General features: G+C 32.5%; 1 protein-coding gene across 3 annotated transcripts in view; it reads right to left on the bottom strand.

Annotated features, from left to right (window-relative positions):
• The window catches only part of LOC127735977 (MMS19 nucleotide excision repair protein homolog), a 168,239-nt gene extending 141,466 nt beyond the window's left edge, over positions 1 to 26,773 (bottom strand). For all 3 annotated transcript variants that reach the window (XM_052246460.1, XM_052246458.1, XM_052246459.1), the window contains exons 1-6: positions 26,662 to 26,773; positions 19,042 to 19,090; positions 17,487 to 17,590; positions 16,207 to 16,292; positions 5,667 to 5,811; positions 3,415 to 3,540 (exon numbers count right to left, since the gene is read on the bottom strand). In XM_052246460.1, coding sequence (XP_052102420.1) covers positions 3,415 to 3,540; positions 5,667 to 5,811; positions 16,207 to 16,292; positions 17,487 to 17,590; positions 19,042 to 19,090; positions 26,662 to 26,755 — 604 coding nt within the window. In that variant the 5' untranslated portion in view covers positions 26,756 to 26,773. The remainder of the gene's footprint in view (positions 1 to 3,414; positions 3,541 to 5,666; positions 5,812 to 16,206; positions 16,293 to 17,486; positions 17,591 to 19,041; positions 19,091 to 26,661) is intronic.
• Positions 26,774 to 27,073: the final 300 nt, after the last annotated feature.

The following is a 27,073-nucleotide window of genomic DNA, read 5'->3' as shown; positions in this document are numbered from 1 at the left end:
TTTGTGATCAGTGAATTCCCTCTAAGAGGGCAATAATGCATTTTTTTAGACAACAGAAAATAAATGAAATAATAATTACCAAAAACAATCAACTGAAAAAAATTTTTTTATTCTTTTGGAATCTTTTTTTCTCTGTCCTAATGTCTTGTCAAGATTTCACAAGTTTTCATGTTATGTTTACAAGCTGTGATGAGCTAATTATTTTTCTGTAGATAGTGTTTTAAACAATAGAAACAAAAGATAGAATTAACTCATAGTTTTTTTAATGGTATTCTAAAAATTAATTATAAGAATTAAATGATTGTATTCTGTTATTTCATAGTTTGTGAAAGCATTGTGAGCACATTTTAGAATGGAGGGCTTTCACACTTCATACATAATGTGCTTCAGTCAACATTTTCACATCCAAATATAATACAAAATAAAGCCTTCAATTCTTAAGTAATTTATTGTAATTTTAGATTTAAACAAAGGCAGGTTTATGATCCAGTATTCTCCTCCTCACCCTTGGCAGATTGAGAAAGAATTTCTAAACCATGAAGTAATGATTTCCCTTGGTCCCATGGCCAGTTGTAACTGGCTGCATCAAATCAAAAAGCACCTTGCAGTGATCATGTGTAAAAATAGAAAATGTAAATAAACAATTGAGAAGTGCAAACTGTGTCAAGAGTCTTTATCACCAAAGCATAAGAAAATACTTAGCGACACTTTTAAAGTATAAATCAACTTATTGAGAACTTGGGTATGTGCCCTTGCCAACAATGAAAGGTCACCATATATCGGCAGTTTCTGCATCACAAAAATGCACTAGATGTAGCCATATTTTACACCTCCAATCTAAAGATACTACAAGTGCTCTCATTGGTAAAGATTGATGTAGCAGTAGTGGGCATGACTTCTATCTGTCTCCAGATGGCACAGCACTATATTTAACAAGAGTGCACACGTTGAAATGTCTCCCCTGCTTTACTGATAATTGATTTTATGTTGAAAGTCTTAAAGATAAAGGTTTTACTAAAAACATCAAAGAAACTTAACATTTTTAAAGATCAATGACAATGAGGTCTAGGTCAGATAAATCCTGTCTGACAGAGATATACACTTTACAATTTTTTTATTCACCAAATATAATTGACCTATTGCTTATGGTAACTGAAATACAGACCAAAACACAAAAACATAACATTGACCAATAAACCATGAAGATGAGATCAAGGTCAGATTATACCTGCCAGACAGACATGTGCACCTAACAATTATTCCATTCACCAAATACAGTTGACATATTGCAAAATAGTACTTGAAAAACAGACCTAACCATAAAAACTTAACACTGACCAATGAACCACAAATGAACCATGAAAATGAGGTCAAGGTCAGATGATACCTGCCAGACATACATGTACACCTTACAATCATTCAATATACCAAATATAGTTGACCTAATGCTTATAGTACTTGAAAAACAGACCAAAACACAAAAACTTAACATTGACCAATGGACCATGAAAATGAGGTCAAGGTCAGATGGAACCTACCAGACTGACATGTACCCATTACAGTCATTCCATACACCACATATAGTTGACCTACTGCTTGTAATATTTGAGAAACAGACCTAATCACATATCTTTAACCTTGATCACTGATCGATGACATGAGATTGAGGTCAGGTGACCCCTGTCTGACGGACATGAATATGTTGCAAGGAACCCATATACTGTGGATTCATTATTATTCGTGGGATATCAATTTTCGTGGATTTTGTGGATAAAGGGGAACCACGAATTCAAATGTTCAACGAAATACAATTGTTCTATAGGCATGTATGCAGACTTTGGCAAAACCACGAAATTTAATGTCCACAAAATGCAATGTTTACTGAATCCACGAAAATTGATACCCATGAAAATAAATGAATCCACAGTACCAAAGATACCGGTAGTTATCCTATTACTCATAATAAGTGAGAAATTCTCATGACAAATAAATGGAGAATGTGTCCCCATGGACACAGATGATGCCCCCGCTTGCATACAACATTATACAGGGACATAACTCAAGAACGATAAAAGTGACGCTACCCAAATTTGTACTTGATCTGAGTTTTAAGGTAATAAGTACTGTGAATAAGTTTCATAACAATTGGTTGAGGCAAACTTAAGTTACAGAACGGAAACTAAAATTTTTGCAATTTTTCGATTTATAAAGGGGCATAACTCGATAATGATTAAAGTAACGCCACCAAAATTCAAACTTGATCTGTGTTTTATGGTAATTATCATTGTGTATATGTTTCATAAAATTTGGTTGAGGCAAACTTAAGTTAGAGAACAGAAACTAAAAATTTTGCAATTTTTCCATTTATGAAGGGGCATTACTCTAGAACGGTTAGAGCGACGCCACCAAAATTCAATCTTGATCTGTATTTTTGTGGTAATAAGCATTGTGTATAAGTTTCACAACATTTGGTTGAGGCAAACTTAAGTTAGAGAACGGAAACTAAAATTTTTGTAATTTTTCCATTTATAAAGGGGCATAACTCTAGAACGGTTAGAGTGATGCCACCAAAATTCAAACTTGATCTGTATTTGGTGGTAATAAGCATTGTGTATAAGTTTCATAACAATTGGTAGAGGCAAACTTAAGTTAGAGAACGGAAACTAAAATTTTGCAATTTTTCCATTTATAAAGGGCATAACTCTAGAACGATTAAAGTGACACCACCAAAATTCAAACTTGATCTGTGTTTTGTGGTAATTAGCATTGTGTATAAGTTTCATAACATTTGGTTGAGGCAAACTTAAGTTAGAGAACGAAAACCAATTTTGGGACGTACAGACGGACAAGGGTAAAACTTAATGCCCCCTCCGCTACGGCGGGGGCATAAAAACTTAAAATTTGTTTCAAACAGTCGATGAACCATGAAAATGAGACCAAGTACATTGGACATATGACAGACAGTAACTTCGTAACATAAGGTATCTGCATACAAGATTTGAAGCATACATATCTTCTACCTTTTGAAATATAAAGCTTTATACAAAAAGTTTACGCCGCCGCCAGATATTTATGTCTCACAAACTACAACTTTCGTCACACCCGAGACAAAAAAGTCTGTCTTAATCTGCCAAGGATGGAGAGGAGGGTACCAAATATTAACCCTTGCTTAGCAAGGATGGGTTTATACAGGACTATTTTCATAATCGTACTTTTATTGGAAAAAGTTGGAAAATCATTGCTTATACCTAAATCACTTAATTTGGCAGGTTTGGTGATCTAAGTGAGTATTACAAAATGTACCATTTAGAACACTATTTCATATCAGTAAGTGATATGATTCAGGTCTTAGGAATGTTTATATTCACTGCACTGAGTAAGAATATAATACACACAAAATAATAAAAGACAAACCTAATGAGAAATTAAGAATAATAGTTCTTGCGCACTGAAAACAGGTCATTAAATTTCTTGGATCTTTTTCTGTGTCCATTACTTGTATAAATCCTAACACAAAGTCCGCTTCCATCTTTTTCAGTTCTGCAAAAAACATTAAAATGTGTCTTTAAAAAAATACACCAGAAGAGTAGGAAATTCACTTTCCATTTTCAAGTAACAGCAAAAAGTATGTAGAAAGTACATGGTTCAACTTAATATTATCCCTTGTATTGATTTCACTAGGTATGATCCTAATGGTAGTTTCTATATAACAGGCTATGTAGCAATAGTCTACTTGCATTCCTTTTTTTATTTTAAATCAACAACCAGTTAAACTTTATTCTTGTTAACCCAGTATTGAACTACAGTCTGAACATACTGATGAAATTCCAACTCTGTGCAATACATATCATATTATTTTCAATAAAGGTTTCCATATACCATTATGAAAATAGTGGTAATATATTAAAAATTAAACACAGTTCATTTCTTAAGGATGTTCGCTACTCTGTTTCAAAATAACAAGCTTTTTAAAAGACTGTTATAAATTGACAGTTTATAAATGAAGGAACTAAAAAAGCAGAAAAAAATGAAGGGTGCGTGTGCTTGTTTTCGAGATATAAGCCATTGAAAATTTGGCAGGAAATGATTCTCTACATTTTTCATACATTTAACATTGACACCTTTTTTCTTTCAAAAACAATGAAAAAATAACAAGGATTCTATAATATTTTTAAATATGGCTTTTTAAAACTATATGTAATAAAATTATGAAAAGAAAAGTAGGGATTAGTGGGCAAAATTTTTAATGATACTACATGGATAAAACCAGAGGATTCCGAATATCTGGCAAATAATCTAAAACAAAAGGAGCAAATATCCTTTATGCAGTTGACTCGTTATCTTGAAGTAAGTCGGGCCAGAGAAATATTTCGAGATACCGGTAGTTCAACTCAAACGATACCAGAAGTTTGACAAACCAAGGGATACAACTCTTGCTTAGCTTGGTAAGCCTAAATCAATTCAGATGAAAATAGGTAGGGAATCAATATTCTGGTCTAAGATCAATGTATCAGTATTAAACAGTCTTTTACTATTAGAATAAAATTGTATTGTTTTGTCTCTTAGTTATTTCTTTGTACAGTAACAGGTTTTCCAGTCTTTTTTAGTCAAGTGAAAAATTTCCAATAGATCTTAGAATGATTTTTAAGTTGACAAATGGTTCATTTTCGTATACAAGAGATTTGAGAATATTTAATTTCTTTTCATTTTCTTTTATTTCAATCTTTTTGGACATGAGAAAATACAACTCTGATTGAGTAGTTTTGATCACTCAATCTCACTTTATGCACAACCAAGTTCATTTATGTATGATTACCGTTAATAGATTTTAAAACATTTTAACTAATTTTTCATAATCTATAACAATGTATCCCTAATTATTTATTATGGTGATCAATCAAATCTTAGGTAAACACTTATTGGAAAAGAATGTCATACATCAGTACAGTAGGCAATTACAGGAAATTTAATTACAGGTGAATTGTCAGATTAACTCGTCAATCCATTTAAATCCTCAAGGTCATGTTTAGATATGTGTATTAGTTTGAGACAAAAAATGCTATTTAAATGCTTTCATTCACCTTGGGACTGTATATTTAATTCGAGTCAACTGAAATTTCCGACTCATCCAATTTCGACTGATCAGGAGTCGAAATACATATATTCATATGGAACAAAGTTCAGGACCACGGGCAAATTTCGACTCATCCAAATTTTCTAGTCAACCGAGTTTGAGAAAACGAGAGTTAACTATAATCAAATATAAAATGCATAATGTCCAGTAGCAAACATAACAAACATATTGTGGATAATAGCACATTACTGTGATACAAACTTCCCTGCTTTGAACTAGATCAACATGCAAAGTCTGACATTTAAAGTGGTAAGTCCTAAGGTAACAGTGTCATCAGCTCAGGCTCACTATTCTGATTCTTAACTGACCAGTCTTTGATCTTACTTTGCAATGTCTTGCAGGAGGTGGAGCAGCACCAAAGACCAAACCTAAAGTATATGGTTTTAACTGGCCGAGCATTTATTCAAATACTTTCAACACTATAGGCAAGCTAACTATCATTTGACTGTCAGTAAATATGTATGAATCTAGTTAATATTCCTGTATGATGAACTTTCATTTCAACTATATGCATATTTTTTTATTAACTTGCCTTCCATTCTTGTATCAAGAAATCTTGCTATCAATGTATAAACACTACATCTGTCTGACTGAGATAAGGATTGATTCTGTACATTCTGGAAGATAATTCTACAAATCTTGCTGGCTAGACCATCTGGAAAATTCTTACATCCACTCTAAATATAAAGATAAAAAAGCATTTAATCATGATAATAGCTCATTTTGCCAATTTGTCAAAATAAACTTAATAACAAAACATTTGCTGAAATAGATACCTAAGGAATCACATCATTCAAATAACAAAAATCAAATTCCAATTATTTTTTAAAGTTAGGAGATATGGTATGAATGAAAGAGACAACTGAGATAATCCAGCAAGACCTTCCCATGTCCTTACTAAAATTGGTCCAAAGCAGATAATCCCATATCCCTGTAAAACACAGATCTATACTCAACATCCAATATACTTATAAATATAACATTTATCAAAACATTATCAATAAAGAGCTGCACCATGAGCGCATGATACGCCCGTCGCTTTTTCAAAGAATAAAGTATCATCACTCCTCTATGTCATATCAGAAATTTATAAAAAAAACTAAAGGGAGGTTATTTTAATAAATATAAACCAGTCACCAAAGTTTAATGAAAACTGCTCAAAGCACTTTTGAGTCATGGTCTGAAAACTGGAAAATCCCCCTTTTTTATTGAATAAAACCCATAACTCGGAAACGTAAAATCTAAAATTTAAAAAAATCGAAAGGGAGCTCACGTCAATAGATATAAACAGTTCACCAAAGTTTAATGAAAACTGCTCAAAGAGTTTTTGAGTTATTGTCTGACATGTTGACAACTGACGAACATACGGATGGACGGAGGGACGGACAACGGTATACCATAATATGTCCCATAAAAGGGTGTGTAAAAACCAGACTATTTACCATTAGAACATTTCATATGCACCTATAAATATGGGACAATATTGAATTTGAAGATCTCTGATTTTTACCTAAAACCCTATGTAACCAATATATGACCAAATAAACTACATCGCCGAGCGCAGGATATGACCGCAGAGGTCCAACCCTGAATAGTTGGGGCAAAAATGAACACAATATTCAAGCTAGATACAGGTCTGAATTTGGATTGTAATTAAATATTTGATACATTATAGGTTTCTGACACAGAATAAATGTGTCAAAGAACTTGAAATTGGTTGTATGATTTGAACTTATATTCAATTGAAGATTTCTTGCTGTTGTGCAATACACTGTGCTGTTGCGCAATACTTAGTAAATCTGTTTTCAGACTATGTACAAAGAATTAGCAAAATAAATTGTGACCCCCAATTTTTTTCTTTGGAAAATTGACAATTTCTGAAATCTTGAGGAAAAAAAAATTGACCCTTCCCCTCCCAAAAAAAATTTTACCCCCCCCCCCCCCCCCCCCCCCCAAAAAAAATAACATTTGCATTTGAAGAGAATTTTCTTTTGAGGAAAAAAAATTGCCCTCCCCCCACCAAAAAAAAAAATTAACCCCCCTCCCCCTCCCTTTCCAAAAACACTAATTTGGAAGAATTTTTCTTTTTGTAAAATGTGGTACAAATTAAGAGACATCCATACACCTAAACACAAGTTATTGTCTGAAAACTAGAAAAATGCTTGTTTTAGACCCTTTTTGGCCCCTAATTCCTGAACCGTTTGGGCAATTACCCGCAAAATGAATCCCAACCTTCTACTTGTGGTATTGAACCTTATGGTACAATTTCAGAGCATTCAAAATTCTTATACACAAATTATTGTCCTGAAACTAGAAAAATGCTTGTTTTGGCCCCTTTTTGGCCCCTAATTCCTAAACGGTTGGGACCATCATCCCCAAATACAATCCCAACCTTCCTTTTGTGGTATTAAACCTTTTGATTAAATTTCATAGAGATCCATACACTTAAACTAAAGTTATTGTTCGGAAACCAAATGTCTTCAGACAATTGGACATAGTGCAAATTTAAGTATTGATTATTTAATTAAACGATTTGTATTGCTAAGATAACAGGCATTCCTAGGACCTGTATATACCCTGAACATGTATTGAACCCCAATGTAATATAATACAAGTACCTAGGAATTGTTAACAACATGTTTTTTAATTTTTTGTTGTTGTTGTTCTATGAGTTGAACACATTTTTTTTTTTTATTTATCATCTCTCTTGTCCATCCTATCCACAGTGTATGTGCATACACATGGTATATAATTAACAGTGTAAAATCAACCACTGCATCAAACCAACATTGTGAAACTACTTACTACATTGTACTTGTACTAAGGTATTTGATTCTAGTCTAATCAAGGATTTGTATAGCAAGTCTTACTATAAAAATCCTTGGTTTAATCATTTTTTGTAATTTGAGTATATTTTTTATTTATTTCTACGACAATAAAATATGAATTTTAAAGTTCCCCCAGAATATAACTTTTTAATAAATAAATTAAAAAATATTTCTATAATGGAGACATAAGAAAATACTTTAAATCAACTGTAACTATTTTTAGCCTTGAAGTCAAAGTAGTATTATTTAAAGATACAAACCAGGAAGAAAATTTGTCATATAAATTTATCTAAAATGGCCTTCTCTCAGTCTGTTATAAGAAGTCAAGCTCCAGCTAAATGTGGAATATGTGATACTGACAGACAAATAAAGTGGAAGTGTATTGACTGTAGTAAATTACTGTGTGATCATTGCAAAGAAAAAGTACATCCAAAATTAAAAGACACAGAGAATCATCAGGTGGTAAACATCAAAGATGTGGGTCAACCTACTGTTGTAGAACTGAACATTAATAAACAATATCAGACTGAACTATCTTCAGTACCTTATATATCTTATTGTGATGATGATTCACTGTGGATATATAATCACATAGATAAAGTATTACAGAGAGTAAAACCTGAAGGAACCAAACTGAACATACTATCCAGCTTTAATACCAAAGTCTATGGTATGGCTGTTACTCAATCAAACAATCTACTGATAGCTACAATGGAAACAAGACTAAAACAAATCAGTAGTAATACGAGTAAACTTTCAGACTCAGTATATAATATGTCACCATTACTTCATACAGCAGTCTATACCACCAGTGACAATAAAGTTCTAGTAGGAGGTCTTAAACAAGAAAGAAGGGCTGTAATACTGATGAATCAGAATGGAGACCATGAGAGAGTGTATGAACATGATCAACATAAACAACCTATATTCACTGTTCCCAGGAGTATCACCAGAACCAGGAATGGGAATATTTATGTGGTGGATGATTTAAGTGATGACAGAGGCAGAGTAGTAGTGTTAGGACAGGGTGGTGATATAATCAATATCTATACAGGAGATACAGAGATCAACAAGGTCATACCGTTCATACCAACAGACATAGTGACAACACCTAGAGACAATGTTATTGTAGCTGATCTGAATACTCATACACTTCATATCCTGAACAATGCTGGCTTGCTGATGACATATTATAAAACAAGTGACATAAACATAAAGTTTCCATATTCTCTGGCATTCTCTCCAACAGGACAACTCTACATAGGATGTAGTAGAACAAAAGGCAGTACAACCAAGGATGCCAAGATATATGAAGTGACCATCTCAGGATGATACAAATTCTTTACTTTTTGAATAATGTTATTGTGCATCAATTTAAAGTTTAGGATTACGGTTTAGAACAGATCATATAAATAGCAAAATAGATTTACAGGGAAAAATTTTAAATTTGTTGGAAAAATATTCTCATAATTTTGTCATGTAACATGTGTAAAAGTCATACTTTCACCTTATTACTTATATTACATCCTTTCAAAAAAATTGTATATTTTTACTTAAAATTGTTATACTTTAATTTAGCCTGACATATTGCTATAAAAGATGAAATTAGGGACAAGGTACAATGAGGTAATTTTGAACCTCTAAAAAAAGCCTAAAAACGAAAATTTGATGCTGAAGTACTGTGATGAAAATTTAGATAAAAGGGTACATGAGGTAAATGATAATGAAACATCAACCTAACAACAGGATGTGTACTGATTGATGTTTAGTCTGAGAAAACATGATTATTTTATTAGTTGTTATTGACTTTGAACTTAAGCTTTCAGTATCAGTGTATACTTGTAGATCAGAACTTTGAGAAGTTCGTCTTTTTTGTTATCAGTCATGATAGATGTATTTGTGCTTTGTGCCAATTTGATGAGTCAGGCCCTATCTAACTGATTTTTACAGTTTTTTTTATGTTGAACTGTTACACCACTGTCCCGAAATTGGGGGAAGATGGAGCACTCACAAATATGTTTCACCCTGCCACATTCTTAAATATGTGCCAGTCCCAAGTCAGGAGCCTGTAATTCAGTGGTTTTCATTGGTTGTTGTATGCTATATATGTTTTCTGGCATAGAACAGGCTGTTAATTTTCTCTTTTGAATTGTTTCACAATTTGCCATTCTGGAGCGTTTAATAGCTTACTGTATGGTATGTTCAATGTTAAAGGACATACAGTGACCTCTAGTCTGATATTTGCTTACATCCACGTCCTTAGATATCTACTGAATAGTTGTCTCATTGGCAATAATACTATATATATCTCCTTATTTCATATCAATGTGAAATTAATAGTACAAGATAGAAATATAAAATTGAGAATGGAAATTAGGGGTTTGTGCCAAAGAGACAACAACCCGACCAAAGAGCTGAAAACAGCCCAAGGCCACCATTGGGTCTTCAACACAGCGAGAAAATACTGCACCTGGAGGCAGGTATCAGCTGGCCCCTAAACAAAAATGTAAACTAGTTCAGTGAAAATGGACGTCACACTAAACTCCAAAACATATAAATGAACCAAAATAGACTTGTATATTATGCATTCAAAACATGAACTTATAAATGGATTTCTATAACGAACCTGATTTGGAATTTATCTGTATCTTAATATGAACATTCAAGGAAAGGAGCTTAATGCATCAAGAAATGGAATTTAATTAACTTAAACTAGAGGATCTTAAGAGGCTGTGTCACTCACCTGAATCTATGTGCATCTTCAAAAATGGGCACTCTTTAACATTACAGACTCAAATATTATTCATTTTTTAGATTCTTTCTATTAATCAGTTTTCAAGATAATAGGCAAAACTGCAACAAGAGTGAACACGCTGAAATGTATCGCCTGTTTTACTTATCATTCGATTCATTTTGAAAGTCTGTAATATGAAGGTTTTACTACAAGTATCACATAAACTTAACATTATCAATGATCAAAGAAAAAATGATATCACAGTCATATGAACCATGTCAGATAGACATGATTCCACACAAATAGTACATGAGAAACAGTTCAAACTACAAAATCTTGACCAATAAACCATGAAAATGAGGTCAAGGTCATATGAACCCTACCAGACAGACATGTACACCTTAAATTGTTCCATACACTACATATTGCTTATGATATCTGAGAAATAGACCAAACCACAAAAACTAAACAGTCCAATGAACCATGAAAATGATGTCAAGGTCAGATGAAACCTGCCACACAAACATGTGCACCTTACAATTATTCCATACATCATATAAAGAGGCCCTATTGCTAATAGTACCTGAGAAACAGATCAAACCAAAAAATCTTAACATTGACCAATGAACCATGAAAATGAGGTCAAGGTCAGATGAACCCTGACAGACAGACATGTACACCATACAATTGTTCCATACACTAAATATAATTGACCTCTTGCTTACAATATCTGAGAAAATGACCAAACCACAAAAACTAAACATTGTCCAATGAACCATGAAAATGAGGTCCAGGTCAGATGAACCATGTCAGATAGACATGTGCACCTTACAATCATTCCATACACCAAATATAGTGGCCCTATTGCTAATAGTACCTGAGAAAAAGATCAAACTACAAAATCTTAATATTGACCAATGAACCATGAAAATGAGGTCAAGGTCATATATGAATCCTGCCAGACAAACATGTACACCATACAATTGTTCCATACACTAAATATAATTGAGCTATTGCATATATTATCTGAGATACAGACTTGACCATGTAATTAGGTCTTTTCACCTTTCCGTGGAAAGACCTATTGATTTTGTTCTGATTATTAGGTCTTTCCACTTTTCTGTGGAAAGACCTATTGATTTTGTTCTGATTATTATTTTTTTTTTTTTTTTTTTCTTCTGCCTAATTTTTTTCTTGCGTAGTATTGTTGTTTCATAAGATGTCGCTTAGATATTTGGTATGTGATATCGAACAGTTTATATGCTTTTGAAACTGACAACCGCTTAACCGAATACTTTACATTGTAAGAGTTATCTCCCCAAACACTGTTTTTCTTGTGGCCACTACTCCTTCGCAACCGTAAAAGATTACGACAAATTTATTTTACCAAATTGCTCGCTATATCTTCAGGATGTTGAGTTTGGTTTTCACCGAAGCGTTCCGGAGACTCCATATGAGAGTTATTTCCCCTTATGCATTTGATATAAGTGATATGCATTTCTAACTTGTAAACCATAAGTGATAGAGACCTAGGGTCTTTTGATTTGAGGTCCTTGGTCCAAAAAAACAAGAAAATTTGGTCAAGGTCAAAGGTCAAGGTCATATTCTGAATTTTGATTTTGGCTTATTTTCACTTCTTTTCAAAACAGTACAAGTTATCGACAACATATTATTACTAAATTGTTAGTTGCGAAATGTCGTAACACATACATTTTGGTTTAAAGGGAGCGCTAACATTAAATTAGAGTTTTCTCCCCTCTTGTATCTAAAAATACATGTATGGTGATATAACTTATTAACCATATATAAATAAGACCTAGGGTCTTTTGATTTGAGGTCTTTGGTTTATGACCTTGAAATTGAGCTCAAGGTCATAGATAAATTTGACGTTCTAGATTTTGACCTTTGCTTTTACCTCATATGTATACATGATAAAGCCATGGGACTTTTAGCATTAGGTTGCAAGCCATTTGACCTTGAAAAATCCAAAGGGAAGTGACCTTGTGTAAACCGGAAGTAGCTATTTTTTGTACTTATTTAATATAAAAGTATATAGAACCATATATTTTTGGAATCAGTGTCAAGTAAACATTCAAATTATACCGGAAGTAACATTTTTCAAACCGGAAGTAACAAATTATCTCCCTTATTTAAAAAAAAATATAAAGAAACCATATATTTTTGGAATCAGCTTACAATAAGCTATCATTTGACGCTGGAAATGACATTTTAAACCGAATTTTAATATTTTTATATCAAAATAGATCTTTATGGGTGGAAAGACCTTCAATTGTTCTCTGAACAATTGGTTTTTAATTATTATTATTTTTTTTTTTCTTCCGCCTAATTTTTCTTCTTGTGTAGTATTGTTGTTTCATAAGATGTCGCTTAGATATTTGGAATATGATATAGTATAGTTTATACGCTTTAAAAATTGACAACTGCTAAACCGAACACTTTACATTGTAAGAGTTATCTCCCCAAACACTGTTTTTCTTGTGACCACTACTCCTTCCCAACCGTAAAAGAGTACGACAAATTTATTTTACCAAATTGATCGTTACATCTTCAGGATTAGGATATTTATTTGGATTGAAGCTTTCCGGAGACTCCATATGAGAATTATTTCCCCTTATACATTTTATATAAGTAATATGCATTTCTAACTGGTAAACTATAAGTGATAGAGACATAGGGTCTTTTGATTTAAGGTCCTTGGTCCAAAAAAATGAAAATTAGGTCAAGGTCAAAGGTCAAGGTCATATTATAAATTTTGATTTTGGCTTATTATCACTTATTTTCAAAAGCAGTATAACATCTCGACAAATTATTTTTACTAAATTGTTAGTTGCGACATGTCGTAACTTATAAATTTTGGTTGAAAGGGTGTGTAGACAATAAATTGGAGTTTTCGCCCATCTTATATTTAGAATTATGCGTAAAGTGATATAACTCATTAACCATACATATTAAAGACTTAGGGTCTTTTGATTCAAGGTCCTTGGTTTGTGACCTTGAAATTGAGGTCAAGGTCATAGGTTAATAGGACGTTCTAGATTTTGACCTTTGCTTTAAATTCATCTTTTATACATCATAAAGCCATAGTAACTGACATTTTAGACTGTTTTTTAATATTTTAATATCAAAATAGATCTTTACTGGTGGAAAGACCTTCAATTGTTCTCTGAACAATTGGTTTTTAATTGTAACCTTGATTACTGATCAATGGAATAAGGTCGAGGTCAGGTGAACTCTACCTGAGGGACATGTTGACTTTGCAAGGACCCCATAAACCAAATATATTGTTATCCTATTACTCATAATGAGTGAGCATTGCAGAGACACAGAGATATGTATCGCCTATCGGAATAATTTTTTTGTAAGTAGTTCCTATCAATTTAACCTAAGCAGAAAAGGGTATCTGCACAAAAGGAATGAAGCATCCAGGTCTTCTATCTTCTGAAATATAAAGCTTTAAACAAATAGTTTACACAGTTGCCACAGCCGGCAGCTTGTAATACCTATGTCTCGCATACTGTGAATTTCGTCGCAGGGAACACAAAAATGGTAAAACAAATCCTTAAGGGCAATAACTCTTATTGAAAGTTGACTGACGATTTTTACAATATTGACCTATTTGTAGATCTTGTCTATCTAATGTTTTCAAGATAATACGCAAGAAAGAAAGAAATCTGTAAAATTCATTATCTAAGAGGAAAAACTATAAAAAGTTGTCTGACAGTTTTGATGTAAATGGGCAGTAAGTAGATCTCACCATTTTAAACATTTTGGCAGCTGTCAATTTTCTCAATTGTAAGCAGTTTTCTAGATAATAGACCCAATTTTCATTTTACCCATGTGTTCTATTTTTAGCCATGTAGGCCATATATTGGTTTACAATTAGGATCATGAGAAGTAAACTAGAACTCCAATGATATCTGTGGCAAATATAAAAATAAGGAGATGAGGTATGATTTCCAATGAGACAACTATCCACCAAAGTTAAAATGAAGTGGATGTAAGCAATTATAGGCAACCTAAGTTTGGTTCCAATTTGCAATGTAGTTTCAGAGAAGATTTTGTGGCCAACTTTGGTTCCAATTTGCCAAGTAGTTTCAGAGAAGATTTTGTATTACAGTTAACAGATAATGGACACCAAGTGATGAGAATAGCTCAATGAGCTATAAACAAGGCACTTTCATTCCCCCTTTCCAAAAGCTTTTGATTTTTGTTCTGATTATTACCAGATTGGAATTTTTTTTCTCTCTCAAAATAAAATTGACAGCTTCGTCTTAATACTCCAAATTGACTTATGTAAGACTTTTTTTCTGAAATTCAGTTGCATGAAACATGAATAAAAAATTCCAACATTTTTAGCACGGATGTCAACGAGTATTCCAGTACTCCATTATTGCTCAGAAGTACAGAGTATGGATAACAAAAATGATACTCGACTAATCGGTTTCCTGTTAGAATGTTCTTCAATCTCTTTTGTTTTTGAAATATTGCTTTTGTTTTGTAACATGTCGATAAGATATTTAAATTTGGTATATAATTTTGAACAGTTATCATGCTTTTGAAACTTACTCTTTTTTAACCAAACACCTTTCCATATGGGAGATATATCCCAGTAAACTATTTTTTCTTGTTAATGGTATGATAATTTCTTGATCATACAACTAGAGACTTGGCGTCTTTTGATTTGAAATCCATGACTATTTGACCTTGGTCAATGCCAATTTGACATTTTAGAATTTGACCTTTGCTTTTTTATGCAATTAAACTGATGGAGTAGGAAAAAAGGAAGAAATGCTGCAAATTGTGTAGGACATCATGACTAAGACATAAACATTCAGTTTATACCAATTCAATGGCATTAATGAGAGTTATTGTGCTTTAGATACTTAAATTTATGATCTATCTGATATAGCTTCATACTGGTATAGTAAGTTTTCCTACCAAGGTCGATGTATATATACTTATTGAATCTTCATATGAAGTAAGGGAGATATATTTCAAATATGTGTGAGCTAAGCTTTCTCCCGATGCCTAAGGTTACTTTTAAATCACAAGTTACTATTTTTCCTCTCCATTTTTAAAAAAACCATCAGATCTTTTTTCAAATTCATCTCAAATCAAATCATCAACAAGCATGAATTTGTAGATTTGTAGGTGGAAAGACCTTCAATTGTTCAGAGGGTTTGTTTATTTTATTTTGAATTTAAAAAAAAAATTGTATCCATGGGTAAGAAAGCGTTTCATAAAATGTTTATCTGCTCCAGTACAGACAGCAGAACTTTAAGGTTAACACATCACCTTATCAGAGGTCACAAAACCTGTCTAATTATACTGTCTGATATGTTTAATAACACATCAAAATATGGTTTTGAAAATAATGACACTGACATTTGATGAAATCTGCTTTTAAATTGTCTTTATAGTACTTTTCCAATAGCTGTAAGACAATATTTATGTACTAACACTTAGTAAAACTAACTATGTCCTCTTACCAGAGCTAACAAGGCATATAGAGCAGGTGGCTGAACAGAATGGTGATCCATCAACCTTTCACACATATAGGTTACCAGTAATTCAACTACAAACCAAACATATACAAATATATTACATAGATTTAAGATGTATCAATCTTTGTTAACCTTTACTACATACTGGAAAGAATATATTCTAACATTACATAAAGAGAATGTTGCCAACATTTCACTAGATGTTTTGCTACAGAAAACAACAAAATCATTCAGATCTACAAATTAACAGTCAAAACAGGTCAATATCTCTATCCAATTCCCCAAAAGGTGTATAAAATGAACAATTCCGCTCAAACCAGGGCTAGGGGTCGTCTTAAAACTTGCAGTGAGGTGAGAGTTTTTTTGCTCTGTGTTGAAAGCCTCACTGTGACTTTGAGATGAAGAACAGCAATAAAAGAGCTGTTCCTTTGCTTTTTGTGTGTTTTTTTCTTTGCATGTACTGAGTTTGTGTCATGGATGGATACCCCATATCCTTTGTTTTTATCTATAATGTTTACATTATCAAATTTCCAGGTGGTAATTCAGTACAGTGATCAACAAGAACAAAACTATCTTGATTTTGTATTTTGATAACATGACTGAATCAGTGTCTCTTCTACTAAAGCAGTTTATTAATTTCTCAATGTTATGGGTTCCAAGGCTATCACTTCCCACTTGGAAAATTGCAAAATTCTTAATGTACAACTTTTTACCAAATTCAAGGGTTATGTCAATGTCAAAAACTCATTGGACAAACACTTAATTGACATATAACTCCTATTATGGAAATAATATCACATATGGTAAGTCCCTTTTAGCTTTGCTGATAGTTAGTAGACTTTAAAAATTAGAAGAGATGTTTGATATCCAGGGTGATGAGCAATCTAACAATACAAAACTGCAAACATTAGACACCTAAAGATTTCCATACCACCTTAATTACTGGGGGTTTTATTTTTATATATGGGATATCAATGTTGGTGGATTTAGTGGTTATAGCTAAAACACAAATTGAAAAATTCAAAGAAGTACACATTTTCTAAAGGCTTGTATACAGACTCTGGCAAATCTATTGATATATAAGTTGTCCTTTTAATCCACAAAAATTGGTATCCACGAAAATAAATAAATCCACAGTATATGCAAGTGAGTAACAATTTAAAGCATGACTTTCTTTAAAAAAAAAAAGCAAAAATTAGTATTACAGAATTTTTTTCAATATTTTAAGCTTTCTCAATTAAATAAATAGCAATATGAGATTTTACCTTCATCTTCATTTAGATGACTATTTGGCAACTGATGTAAAACTTCAGCTATCAGTCTGACACATCTTGATCTAATACTAACATCTGTACTCGTTAAATATTTCCTACAACATAGTGTTTGTCAATTTGTATTAAAACATAAATCTATGGTTAATAGAAAGAAAATTTGATATCAAATACTATTCTCACAAAAAAATTAAATATCCAAACAAACATTTCTGTGCCAAAATCAGACAAGAGTGCACATGCTGAAATGTATCTCCTGCTTTACTGACCATTGATTTAATGCTGAAAGTCTTAAAGATAAAAGTTTTTGCTACAAGCATCACATAAACTTGATATTTTTAAAGATCCAAGGCAATGAATTCAAGGTCAGATAAATCCTGTCAGACAGACATGTACGCCTTACAATTATTACATACAACAAATAAAGTTGACCTATGGCTTAAGTTATGATAATTGAAAACAGACCAAAACACAAAAACTTAATACTGACCAATGAACCATGAAAATGAGAACAAGGTCATATGAAACCTGCCAGACAGACATGTACCCCTTTGCCCTTACAATCATGCCATTCACTACATATAGTTGACCTACTGCTTAAAGTATCCTAGAAACGGACCTAATCACGAAACTTTAACCTTGCTCACTGATCCATGAATTGAGGTAGAGGTCGGGTGAACCCTGTCTGATGGACATGTAGACTTTGCAAGGAACCCATATTACCAAATATCTCATAATAAGTGAGAAAGTCACATGACAGAAAAACTTTAATTTTTTTTCAAGCAGTTGCTGAACCATGAAAATGAGGTCAAGGACATTGGACATATGACACACAGAAACTTCTTAAAATAAGGTATCTGCATACAAGGTATGAAGCATCCAGGTCTTCTACCCTCTGAAATATAAAGCTTTATACAAATAATCTACATCGCCCCTGCCAGATAGTAATCCCATGTCTCGCATTCTGCGACTGTTGTCGCAGGAGAGACAAAAACTGGAACTTATCTGAAACTAAATTTTCAAGAACTGTACAAATAAAGTCAGAAATTTTGCAATGTTTATATTATTGCGAAAAAACTGCAACAGGATAGGTGTCACAAACAAAAACTCACCTTTCAAATATTGATATGCACCATTTCCTTAAATCACAATAATCTATCTCACATTTTTGAACACTGTTCAACAATGCTAATAATGAATGCACATGATGCAGGAACAAATTTCTGAATAATTTTTATTGAATTGGCAGTTGTTTTTTTTTCTACCCAAACTTTTCTGAATTTACATTATTTATTTCCTACCATGTATGCCCAAATTACTTTTTATTTCCAAATGAATTTCACATTTCTTAATAACCTGCCTTTCTATGTTTCCAAATTCATTTTCACTTCAACATGTTCAATCAACCACAAAACAGAATTGTCTTTTTGTTATTTGTGTTGGGTTACTGTTTCATGGACATTTAGCTCATATCTCCTTCAATTCATATTTCTGAATAAGATCTGACACATAAGACTCAAGGTTGACTTTTTCATTATGTCATACTTACTGAAGGTTCTCTATAAAGGTAACTAACTTTACTTCATTATTGACAATATCTACAAGCAAATATGTACAAATTAGATAAATTTCAAACGTAAATTTAATTTCTTCAGTGTAGTATACTTCATATAATAAACTTTCATCACTTCAAACATAATATACAAGCATCATTCTTTCAATACAATATCAAAACAAATACATTATACAACACTAGTTAGCAAAATTTGATACAGGGTTGTGACAGTTGGATTTTGAGCACAACAAGTCTGTATAATAGTAAATATTGTTTAAACTACATACAATGTGAAGGTATAACACAGCTATGTTAACATATGAAAAAGCACATACAATCAATTTTTCTCAACGATTTGTTTTGATCTAACAGCCATTAATTTAAAAACTGTAATCTTGTGATACGATACTGGGTGATCTTCACTGAAAACTCATTTCAATTAAATGGTGTAAAATTCAAGTTCTTTTCTTTTACAACTAGCATAAATTTTGAGACAGTTTAATTTTGGCCCAATGATGCCTTAAGATCAGAGAGGATTCAAGACCAGTGTGCGGCATATACAAATTGCAGTCTGTCTAAATAATAGTCATGACAGTAATGCATGTTTCATCAGACTGATTTTTTTTTTAATTTAAGACTAATTAAGTAGTTTGCTTCTTTTTCATTTGAAAGATTTTGAATGAAACTCATACCTAACCCTGAACATACTTATATGTTCTGGTAATATTTGGTTCCTATGATAATTTTCTATTTCTGAAATGCCTCAACCAAATCTCACTGCATAAAAAAGGAATTCATGACAATACTTCCTTCCACTTCAGATACTGTTTCCAACTTATTGTCCTATGTCATAGCTTTGAGATGTAAAACATATATGTACAGTAACTAAAGTTGAATAATTATCAAGGCTATTTAAAATTTTTGCTTTGATGCCTTCTTGTACCAATGAGGCTTCTATAAAAGATCAAAATCGAAATTGCCCTCAGCAGTATCTGGACCGGTACACAACAACTTGTACCTTTGACAACTCATACTCAACCAACTCATACCCTATGTTAATTACCAACTCATGCTTTCACCAACTCGTTCTTCTACCAACTTGTACCCATTTTGATGCAGCATTATTATGTATCATTTAAAAGGATAGAAGTACACATCTTTAGTATTTGTAAAGACCCACATTTGAATAATATTTGCTTAAAAATTGTTTAAAAGGTTGTCTGTACTCAAGAGTAAATTTTGTGACCATCTATTTCAATTCCTTCTTCTAATAAACCTTAAATAGTCACTTGTTTGCTAATTGGAATAAAACATATACATAGAAATTTTAAATGAACTGTGTCTGACTATTTTTGATAGAGGTTTCAGTTTACAATGTATTTGGGGAATATCTGGTCGTATGGATACAATCACGTTAGGGACAAAACACCAAATAGGCAGCTATTCCCCAAATGAGTAACAATCCCTCAATGGAGTAATCATTTGATAGTGCTAAAACAAAAATTTCTTAGCCAAATCTTTTTACGGCACAAATTTATAGAAAATGGAACAACTTCTTCTAAAGAACCATATTTGTATTGATTTGAAACTAGAGGCTCTAAAGAGCCTGTGTCGCTCACCTTGGTATATGTGCATATTAAACAAAGGACAAAGATGGATTCATGACAAAATTGTGTTTTGGTGATGGTGATGTGTTTGTAGATCTTACTTTACTGAACATTCTTGCTGCTTACAATTATCTCTATCTATAATGAACTTGGCCCAGTAGTTACAGTGGAAAATATTTTGTAAAAATTTACAAAAATTTACAAAATTTATGAAAAAATTGTAAAAAATTGACTATAAAGGGCAATAACTCCTTAAGGGGTCAATTGACAATTTTGGTCATGTTGACTTATTTGTAGATCTTACTTTGCTGTACATTATTGCTGTTTACAGTTTATCTCTATCTATAATAATATTCAAGATAATAACCAAAAGCTGCAAAATTTTCTTAAAATTACCAATTCAGGGGCAGCAACCCAACAACATGTTGCCTGATTGGGCTGAAAATTTCATAGCAGATAGATCTTGACCTGATAATCAGTTTTACCCTATGTCAGATTTACTCTAAATGCTTTGGTTTCAGAGATATAAGCCAAAATCTACATTTGACCCCTATGTTCTATTTTTAGCCATGTCGGCCATCTTGGTTAGCGGGCGGGGTCATCGGACACATTTTTTAAACTATATACCCTAATGATGATTGTGTAAAAGTTTGGTTAAATTTGTCTTAGTAGTTTCAGAGGAGAAGATTTTTGTAAAAGATTACAAAAATTTACGAAAAATGGTTAAAAATTGACTATAAAGGGCAATAACTCCTCAAGGGGTCAACTGACCATTTTGGTCAAGTTGACTTAATTGTAGATCTTACTTTGCTGAACATTATTGCTGTTTACAGTTTATCTCTTTCTATAATAATATTCAAGATAATAACCAAAAACGACAAAATTTCATTAAAATTTCCAATTCAGGGGCAGCAACCAAACAACGATTTGCCTGATTGGTCTGAAAATTTCAGAGCAGATAGATCTTGACCTGATAAACAATTTTACCCTATGTCAGATTTGCTCTAAATGCTTTGGTTTCAGAGATATGAGCCAAAAACTGCATTTTACCCTATGTACTATTTTTTAGCCATGTGGGCCACCTTGGTTCGCGGGCGGGGTCATCGGACACATTTTTTAAACTATATACCCTAATGATGATTGTGGACAAGTTTGGTTAAATTTGTCTTAGTAGTTTCAGAGGAGAAGATTTTTGTAAAAGATTACAAAAATTTACGAAAAATGGTTAAAAATTGATTATAAAGGGCAATAACTCCTTAAGGGGGTCAACTGACCTTTTTGGTCATGTTGACTTAATTGTAGATCTTACTCTGCTGAACATTATTGCTGTTTACAGTTTATTCTCTATCTATAATAATATTCAAGATAATAACCAAAAACGGCAAAATTTCCTTAAAATTACCAATTCAGGGGCAGCAACCCAACAACGGGTTGTCAGATTCATCTGAAAATTTCAGGGCAGATAGATCTTGACCTGATAAACAATTTTACCCATGTCAGATTTGCTCTAAATGCTTTGGTTTCAGAGATATAAGCCAAAATCTACATTTTACCCCTATGTTCTATTTTTAGCCATGGCGGCCATCTTAGTTGGTTGACCGGATCACCGGACACATTTTTTAAACTAGATACCCCAATGATGATTGTGACCAAGTTTGGTTAAATTTGACCCAGTAGTTTCAGAGGAGAAGATTTTTGTAAAAGTTAACAGACGACGCCGGACGACGACGACGACGGACGCAAAGTGATGAGAAAAGCTCACTTGGCCCTTCGGGCCAGGTGAGCTAAAAAGTTAGTAGCCTTGAAAATTTACAATTTTTTTATGTTTTCATAGAAATCTTTGTAAATCAGGTTAGGGCTATATTATCAAATCGGTTAAGGTAGTCTTCCTCCAACTTGGAATTTTGAAATAGCAGATAGCATTCAGTCTAGATCTTGAATGAAATGTGCAAATTTGGAGAGTAGTATGTAATTCCTGTGTAAGTCTGGTCATGCTAATAAAGAAAATTATGTGTTTTATCATATTTACAGCTGTATCATGTATTTTACAAAAAACAGAATATTTTTGTTTGATTCACTTTTTTCCAACTTTGCCACATAAGGGTAGATAACTCAGATATAAGGGGACATAACTCAGATAAAGATACTTTTATAAAAAGTAAAATCACAAAAATACCGAAATCTGAGGAAAATTCAAAACGGAAAGTCCCTAATCAAATGGCAAAATCAAAAGCTCAAACACATCAAATATAATAGAATGTGTTGTGAATTTACCAGGGGTGTAGCTGCCGTTAGGCACTTTAGGCACGTGCCTACACATAATTTTTTCACAAATATTCTTTTATTAAAAAAAATAATAAACAATGTTATCTGTAGATGCATGTGAAGTCGTCAAAACTCTGCCATTTGTACACTAGTCTATCATACGTAGTGAATCAGTGGAGTATTGGAACTGTATGTCATTATATTACACCTTATATAGAAACTATAAACTAGAACTTTAATTGGTTTACATCATTTCACTTCTATCAACAAATACTTGAATGAACCTCAACTTAGATAAATGATTTTTTTTTAATTGTTGTTTGCCCAAGTTCAATCCGATGCCTAGTGTAGAGAGAATGCTACGCTCTTTGCACGTTAAGAAACTTGCAACAACTCTTTGAGGGGTTCGTAGGTCGTCTACTGAAAGGCACATTTCTGTTCCTATCCAATAAACCCTCATTTTCCAATGGCATTTCCAAATTTCCTGACCTTCATCCTGAAAGACCCCTATTTGTTTTAGTCCTGAACATGCATGAGCTATTTGCCACTGGACGTTTAGCAATCAATCAACTAGCTTTCAGTAACTTCGAGTACTCTCAGATCTACGTGTATGACCATAATTATTCAAATTCCTAAGCAGGTAGGGATTTTACAGTACAGGATATAAGGAAATATGAATTTCTTGAATTTTGTTAGACTGTTTGAACAGAACAGAACTTCTGCATGACGTATCGACTGAGTGTGTGTATGTGTTTGTGTGGCCAGGGGAGGGTGAATGTTTAAGAATCAAAAGATGAATAGTCGATGCGTAGTCCAAAAGTTAGTATTATTATGTAGTAGTCTCAGTGTTTATGTGCCTATTTTTTTAAATGTAGGATCATCAATATGTACTATCAATTGACGTATATATATCAATTATACACAATCAGAAACAGGTTGTGCTGCTTAATAAAGGGCTACGCTGATCCACAGTGGGCAATGCATATTGGAAATGTTGATTTTTTTTTTTTTAGATTTCTGATTGTACTGCAGGTTAATTCATCAGTCAGATGTAATTGTAGAATTATGTTTATTTTTTCAACAATTTTTTTCATGTATCTTATCATGATAAAATGACCAATAAATTTTATGTTTTCTTGTACACAAAATTTTGCAACTAAAATGCTGAAAACCATTTTCCGTTGGGGGCTTCGCCACCCTGAACCCCCTAACAGGGCTCTACCCTGGACCTCCTGCCGCAGTTTGTGCCTACAGTTTATTGGATACCTAGCTACACCCGTTTACCTTTTTTATTATGTAGCAAGAAAATGAGTCCAGTGACCCCATTTTTTCTTTTTCTTATCTGAAAGCATATTATTAGAGCTATCTTCTCATATTTTATCTTAAAATTCTATGGTGTAGTTTTATTTTTATCACACAAAATTGGGTTTTCCATGCATAATCTATACAAAATCTGACAATTTTGCACAACCTGTAGCATGATAAAAAGCCCAGTGACCCATACTTTTTATTATATTTTTGAAAAAAGCATGACATAAACTACATTTTGACAAATTATTAAATAATTCTATGGATTTTAATTTAGAATGTTTAGACCCCCCCCCCATCTACCATGTCGACCTTAAGAGCTCTACAGAGCTCATGTTTACTATGTTAATTTGTAGTGTACATGTCATGTCTGACTCTAAATAAAAATTTACTAACTTACTTACCAGTCTAGGGTATAACTCTATAGGGTTATTAGAGAAAAATAACATATATTTGTTATTGTGGACTAAAAAATCCAAAAACTGTGATAAGATACATGTATGTATGTATGTTACATGTTTCAAAGGGGCAATATAATCCTTTGTTTTGTTAAAAGCTTCCAAGTAATTCCCAAGTGTCTCATATACATTTGTAATTTAAGTTACATGCCCTTGTTATTACAGCTAAGTTTATCCCTTAAAAGCCTTGTCTCACTGATTTACCATGGTTGATAAAAAATGTATTTATTTAATTGGAAAATAAGTTAGGCACTGGCTATAGCTACGGTTACATGGAAATGTAACAATAATATAAAAATTATTGTTACATTAATATTGGAGACTAATTGCCGGAATGCAGGGTTGGGTAAGGAACCGATTAATTACAAATGTAACAATAATATTTGGGTCTACGGTTACATTGCGATATTGTTACATTAACGCACTGCAATGTATGATGGGAATAGTAATAAATATGTATTAAAATAAAACTTGAAAACTTTTATTTGATATTTACAATATTGCATACAATATTTTGATTTTTTATTTACAATGACAGTTTCTACAAATCCAGTATGTTGTTTTTGGAGCAAGTTTTAGTCCGACGCATTTTCGGTGAAACCACTCTAAGCAGCCATCACAAACCAGTGATACGGCAATGTGCACGCTCTATATTGCATACCTTACAATTCCATTCTGAATTTTCCCTTTATGAAGTTTAAGAAACTTTCAATGTCTGAATGCCATGCTTCAGGTGAAAAATATTTTGTTACTCTTGCGATGTTTACATTTTCGTCCAATATTTTTTTTTGAAGCATTTTAGGTTGTTTAAATACAAGTCAATTGTGAAAGCAATTAATGTTGACATTTGCCGACAGATTGAAATTGGTGGAAACAGTGTTTTCATTTTCAGAGTCCAGATATTTTGTGATCTTATCAGTCGTGACAGTACATGCTCTATTGAACAGTTCATTAAGTATTTATCAGTAGTGATATTGAACTAAACTGTAGTAGTCATGATTTTTAACAACACCAAAACAATAAATACTTATTCGCTGAATAATATTATTATTATTAATATTATCTAGTACATATCGAAGAATTAAGCAACATAACTATAGAAGGTTTAAGTTTAATAAATCTATCATACATTGCAGTCTTTAATTTAACAATAACGCAATGTAACCGTAGACCCAAATATTATTGTTTCATTCGTAATTAATCATTCCTTACCCAACCCTGCATTCCGGCAATTAGTCTTCAATGTAACAATAATTTTTATATTATTGTTACATTTCCATGTAACCGTAGCCAGTGCCAATAAGTTATTAAGGCTACATATTAAGTTACTGTGCAAAGTTTCAAAAATTAAAATATTTATGATTTATTTAACAAATAACAAACATATGTAACAAAAGTAGACAACTCATGAAAGTATCTGTAATAACACATGTATGATATTTTCTCTAATAACCCTATAGACATGATAGAGTTATACCCTTGACTGCTTAATATTCATCTTTTATAAAACTTGCTGCATTTTGCATGAATATGTGCCATTTCAACATGTTCAAGTATAAAATGTGTATTAAAAAAAAAATTGAACACTAGAAAAGTATCCTTCATTGAGGGATAATTCATTTGGGGAACTTATAATGTTATCCCCAACTAGCTGCTGAACCGTAGCTCTTAGGTCCTTATGATATTTTTGACAATTCGGGGACCATAGCTGCAAATTGTCAAAAAATATGATAAAGGCTACGGTTCCCTAGCTAGTCCACAACATGAAAATAATGCATAGCAAAAAGTTATATCTATTAAAACCTACTACTTTCATGACTACCGTAATAAATGGAGAGGGTTTTTCCATAACCTGTAAGTGTAAGGCTGTAGCCTGTATAAGACAACCTCCCCCTTTTCTTCATAAGGCCGCTATGCAGTAGGTTTTAAATTGAGAAATAAGTGAACACTTTTCCGATAATTTTTCAAAAAATTACCTTTCGTGACTGAGCTAATCGTTGTCTTTTGGTCTGTAACTGTATTTTCAATATAATTTTGAACACAACTTTCCAAATTCATGGGCGCAGCCATCTTTTTCTAGTGAAGTTGTCTCCCTTAAAATTCCCGCCATTTTGCTAGTTTTAGCCCACACCAAAAAGGATAGAGAGAATACCATCAGTTGGCGTCCAGTGTCTGTTGTCCTTTCATCCATCGTATAAACTTTTATTTAAATTATATTTTCTCCTCTATATTTTAAATTACTGCTCCAAATGTTTTCGTCTGTTCTGACCGAAATTGCCCCTGAAAGACAATTTCAGTACCCATTTTTTGCATTTTTATTCTTGGAAAACTGAAATCTGAAATAATAGAGAGAAACTCCAACAGTAGAAATGATCAGTTCCAAAGATC

This window comes from Mytilus californianus, unplaced genomic scaffold (assembly GCF_021869535.1).
Source record: "Mytilus californianus isolate M0D057914Y unplaced genomic scaffold, xbMytCali1.0.p SCAF_3, whole genome shotgun sequence".
Taxonomy (NCBI): Eukaryota; Metazoa; Mollusca; class Bivalvia; order Mytilida; family Mytilidae; genus Mytilus; species Mytilus californianus.
Note: the sequence above shows the minus strand (reverse complement) of the source record. Positions and strands in the feature narration are given on the sequence as shown.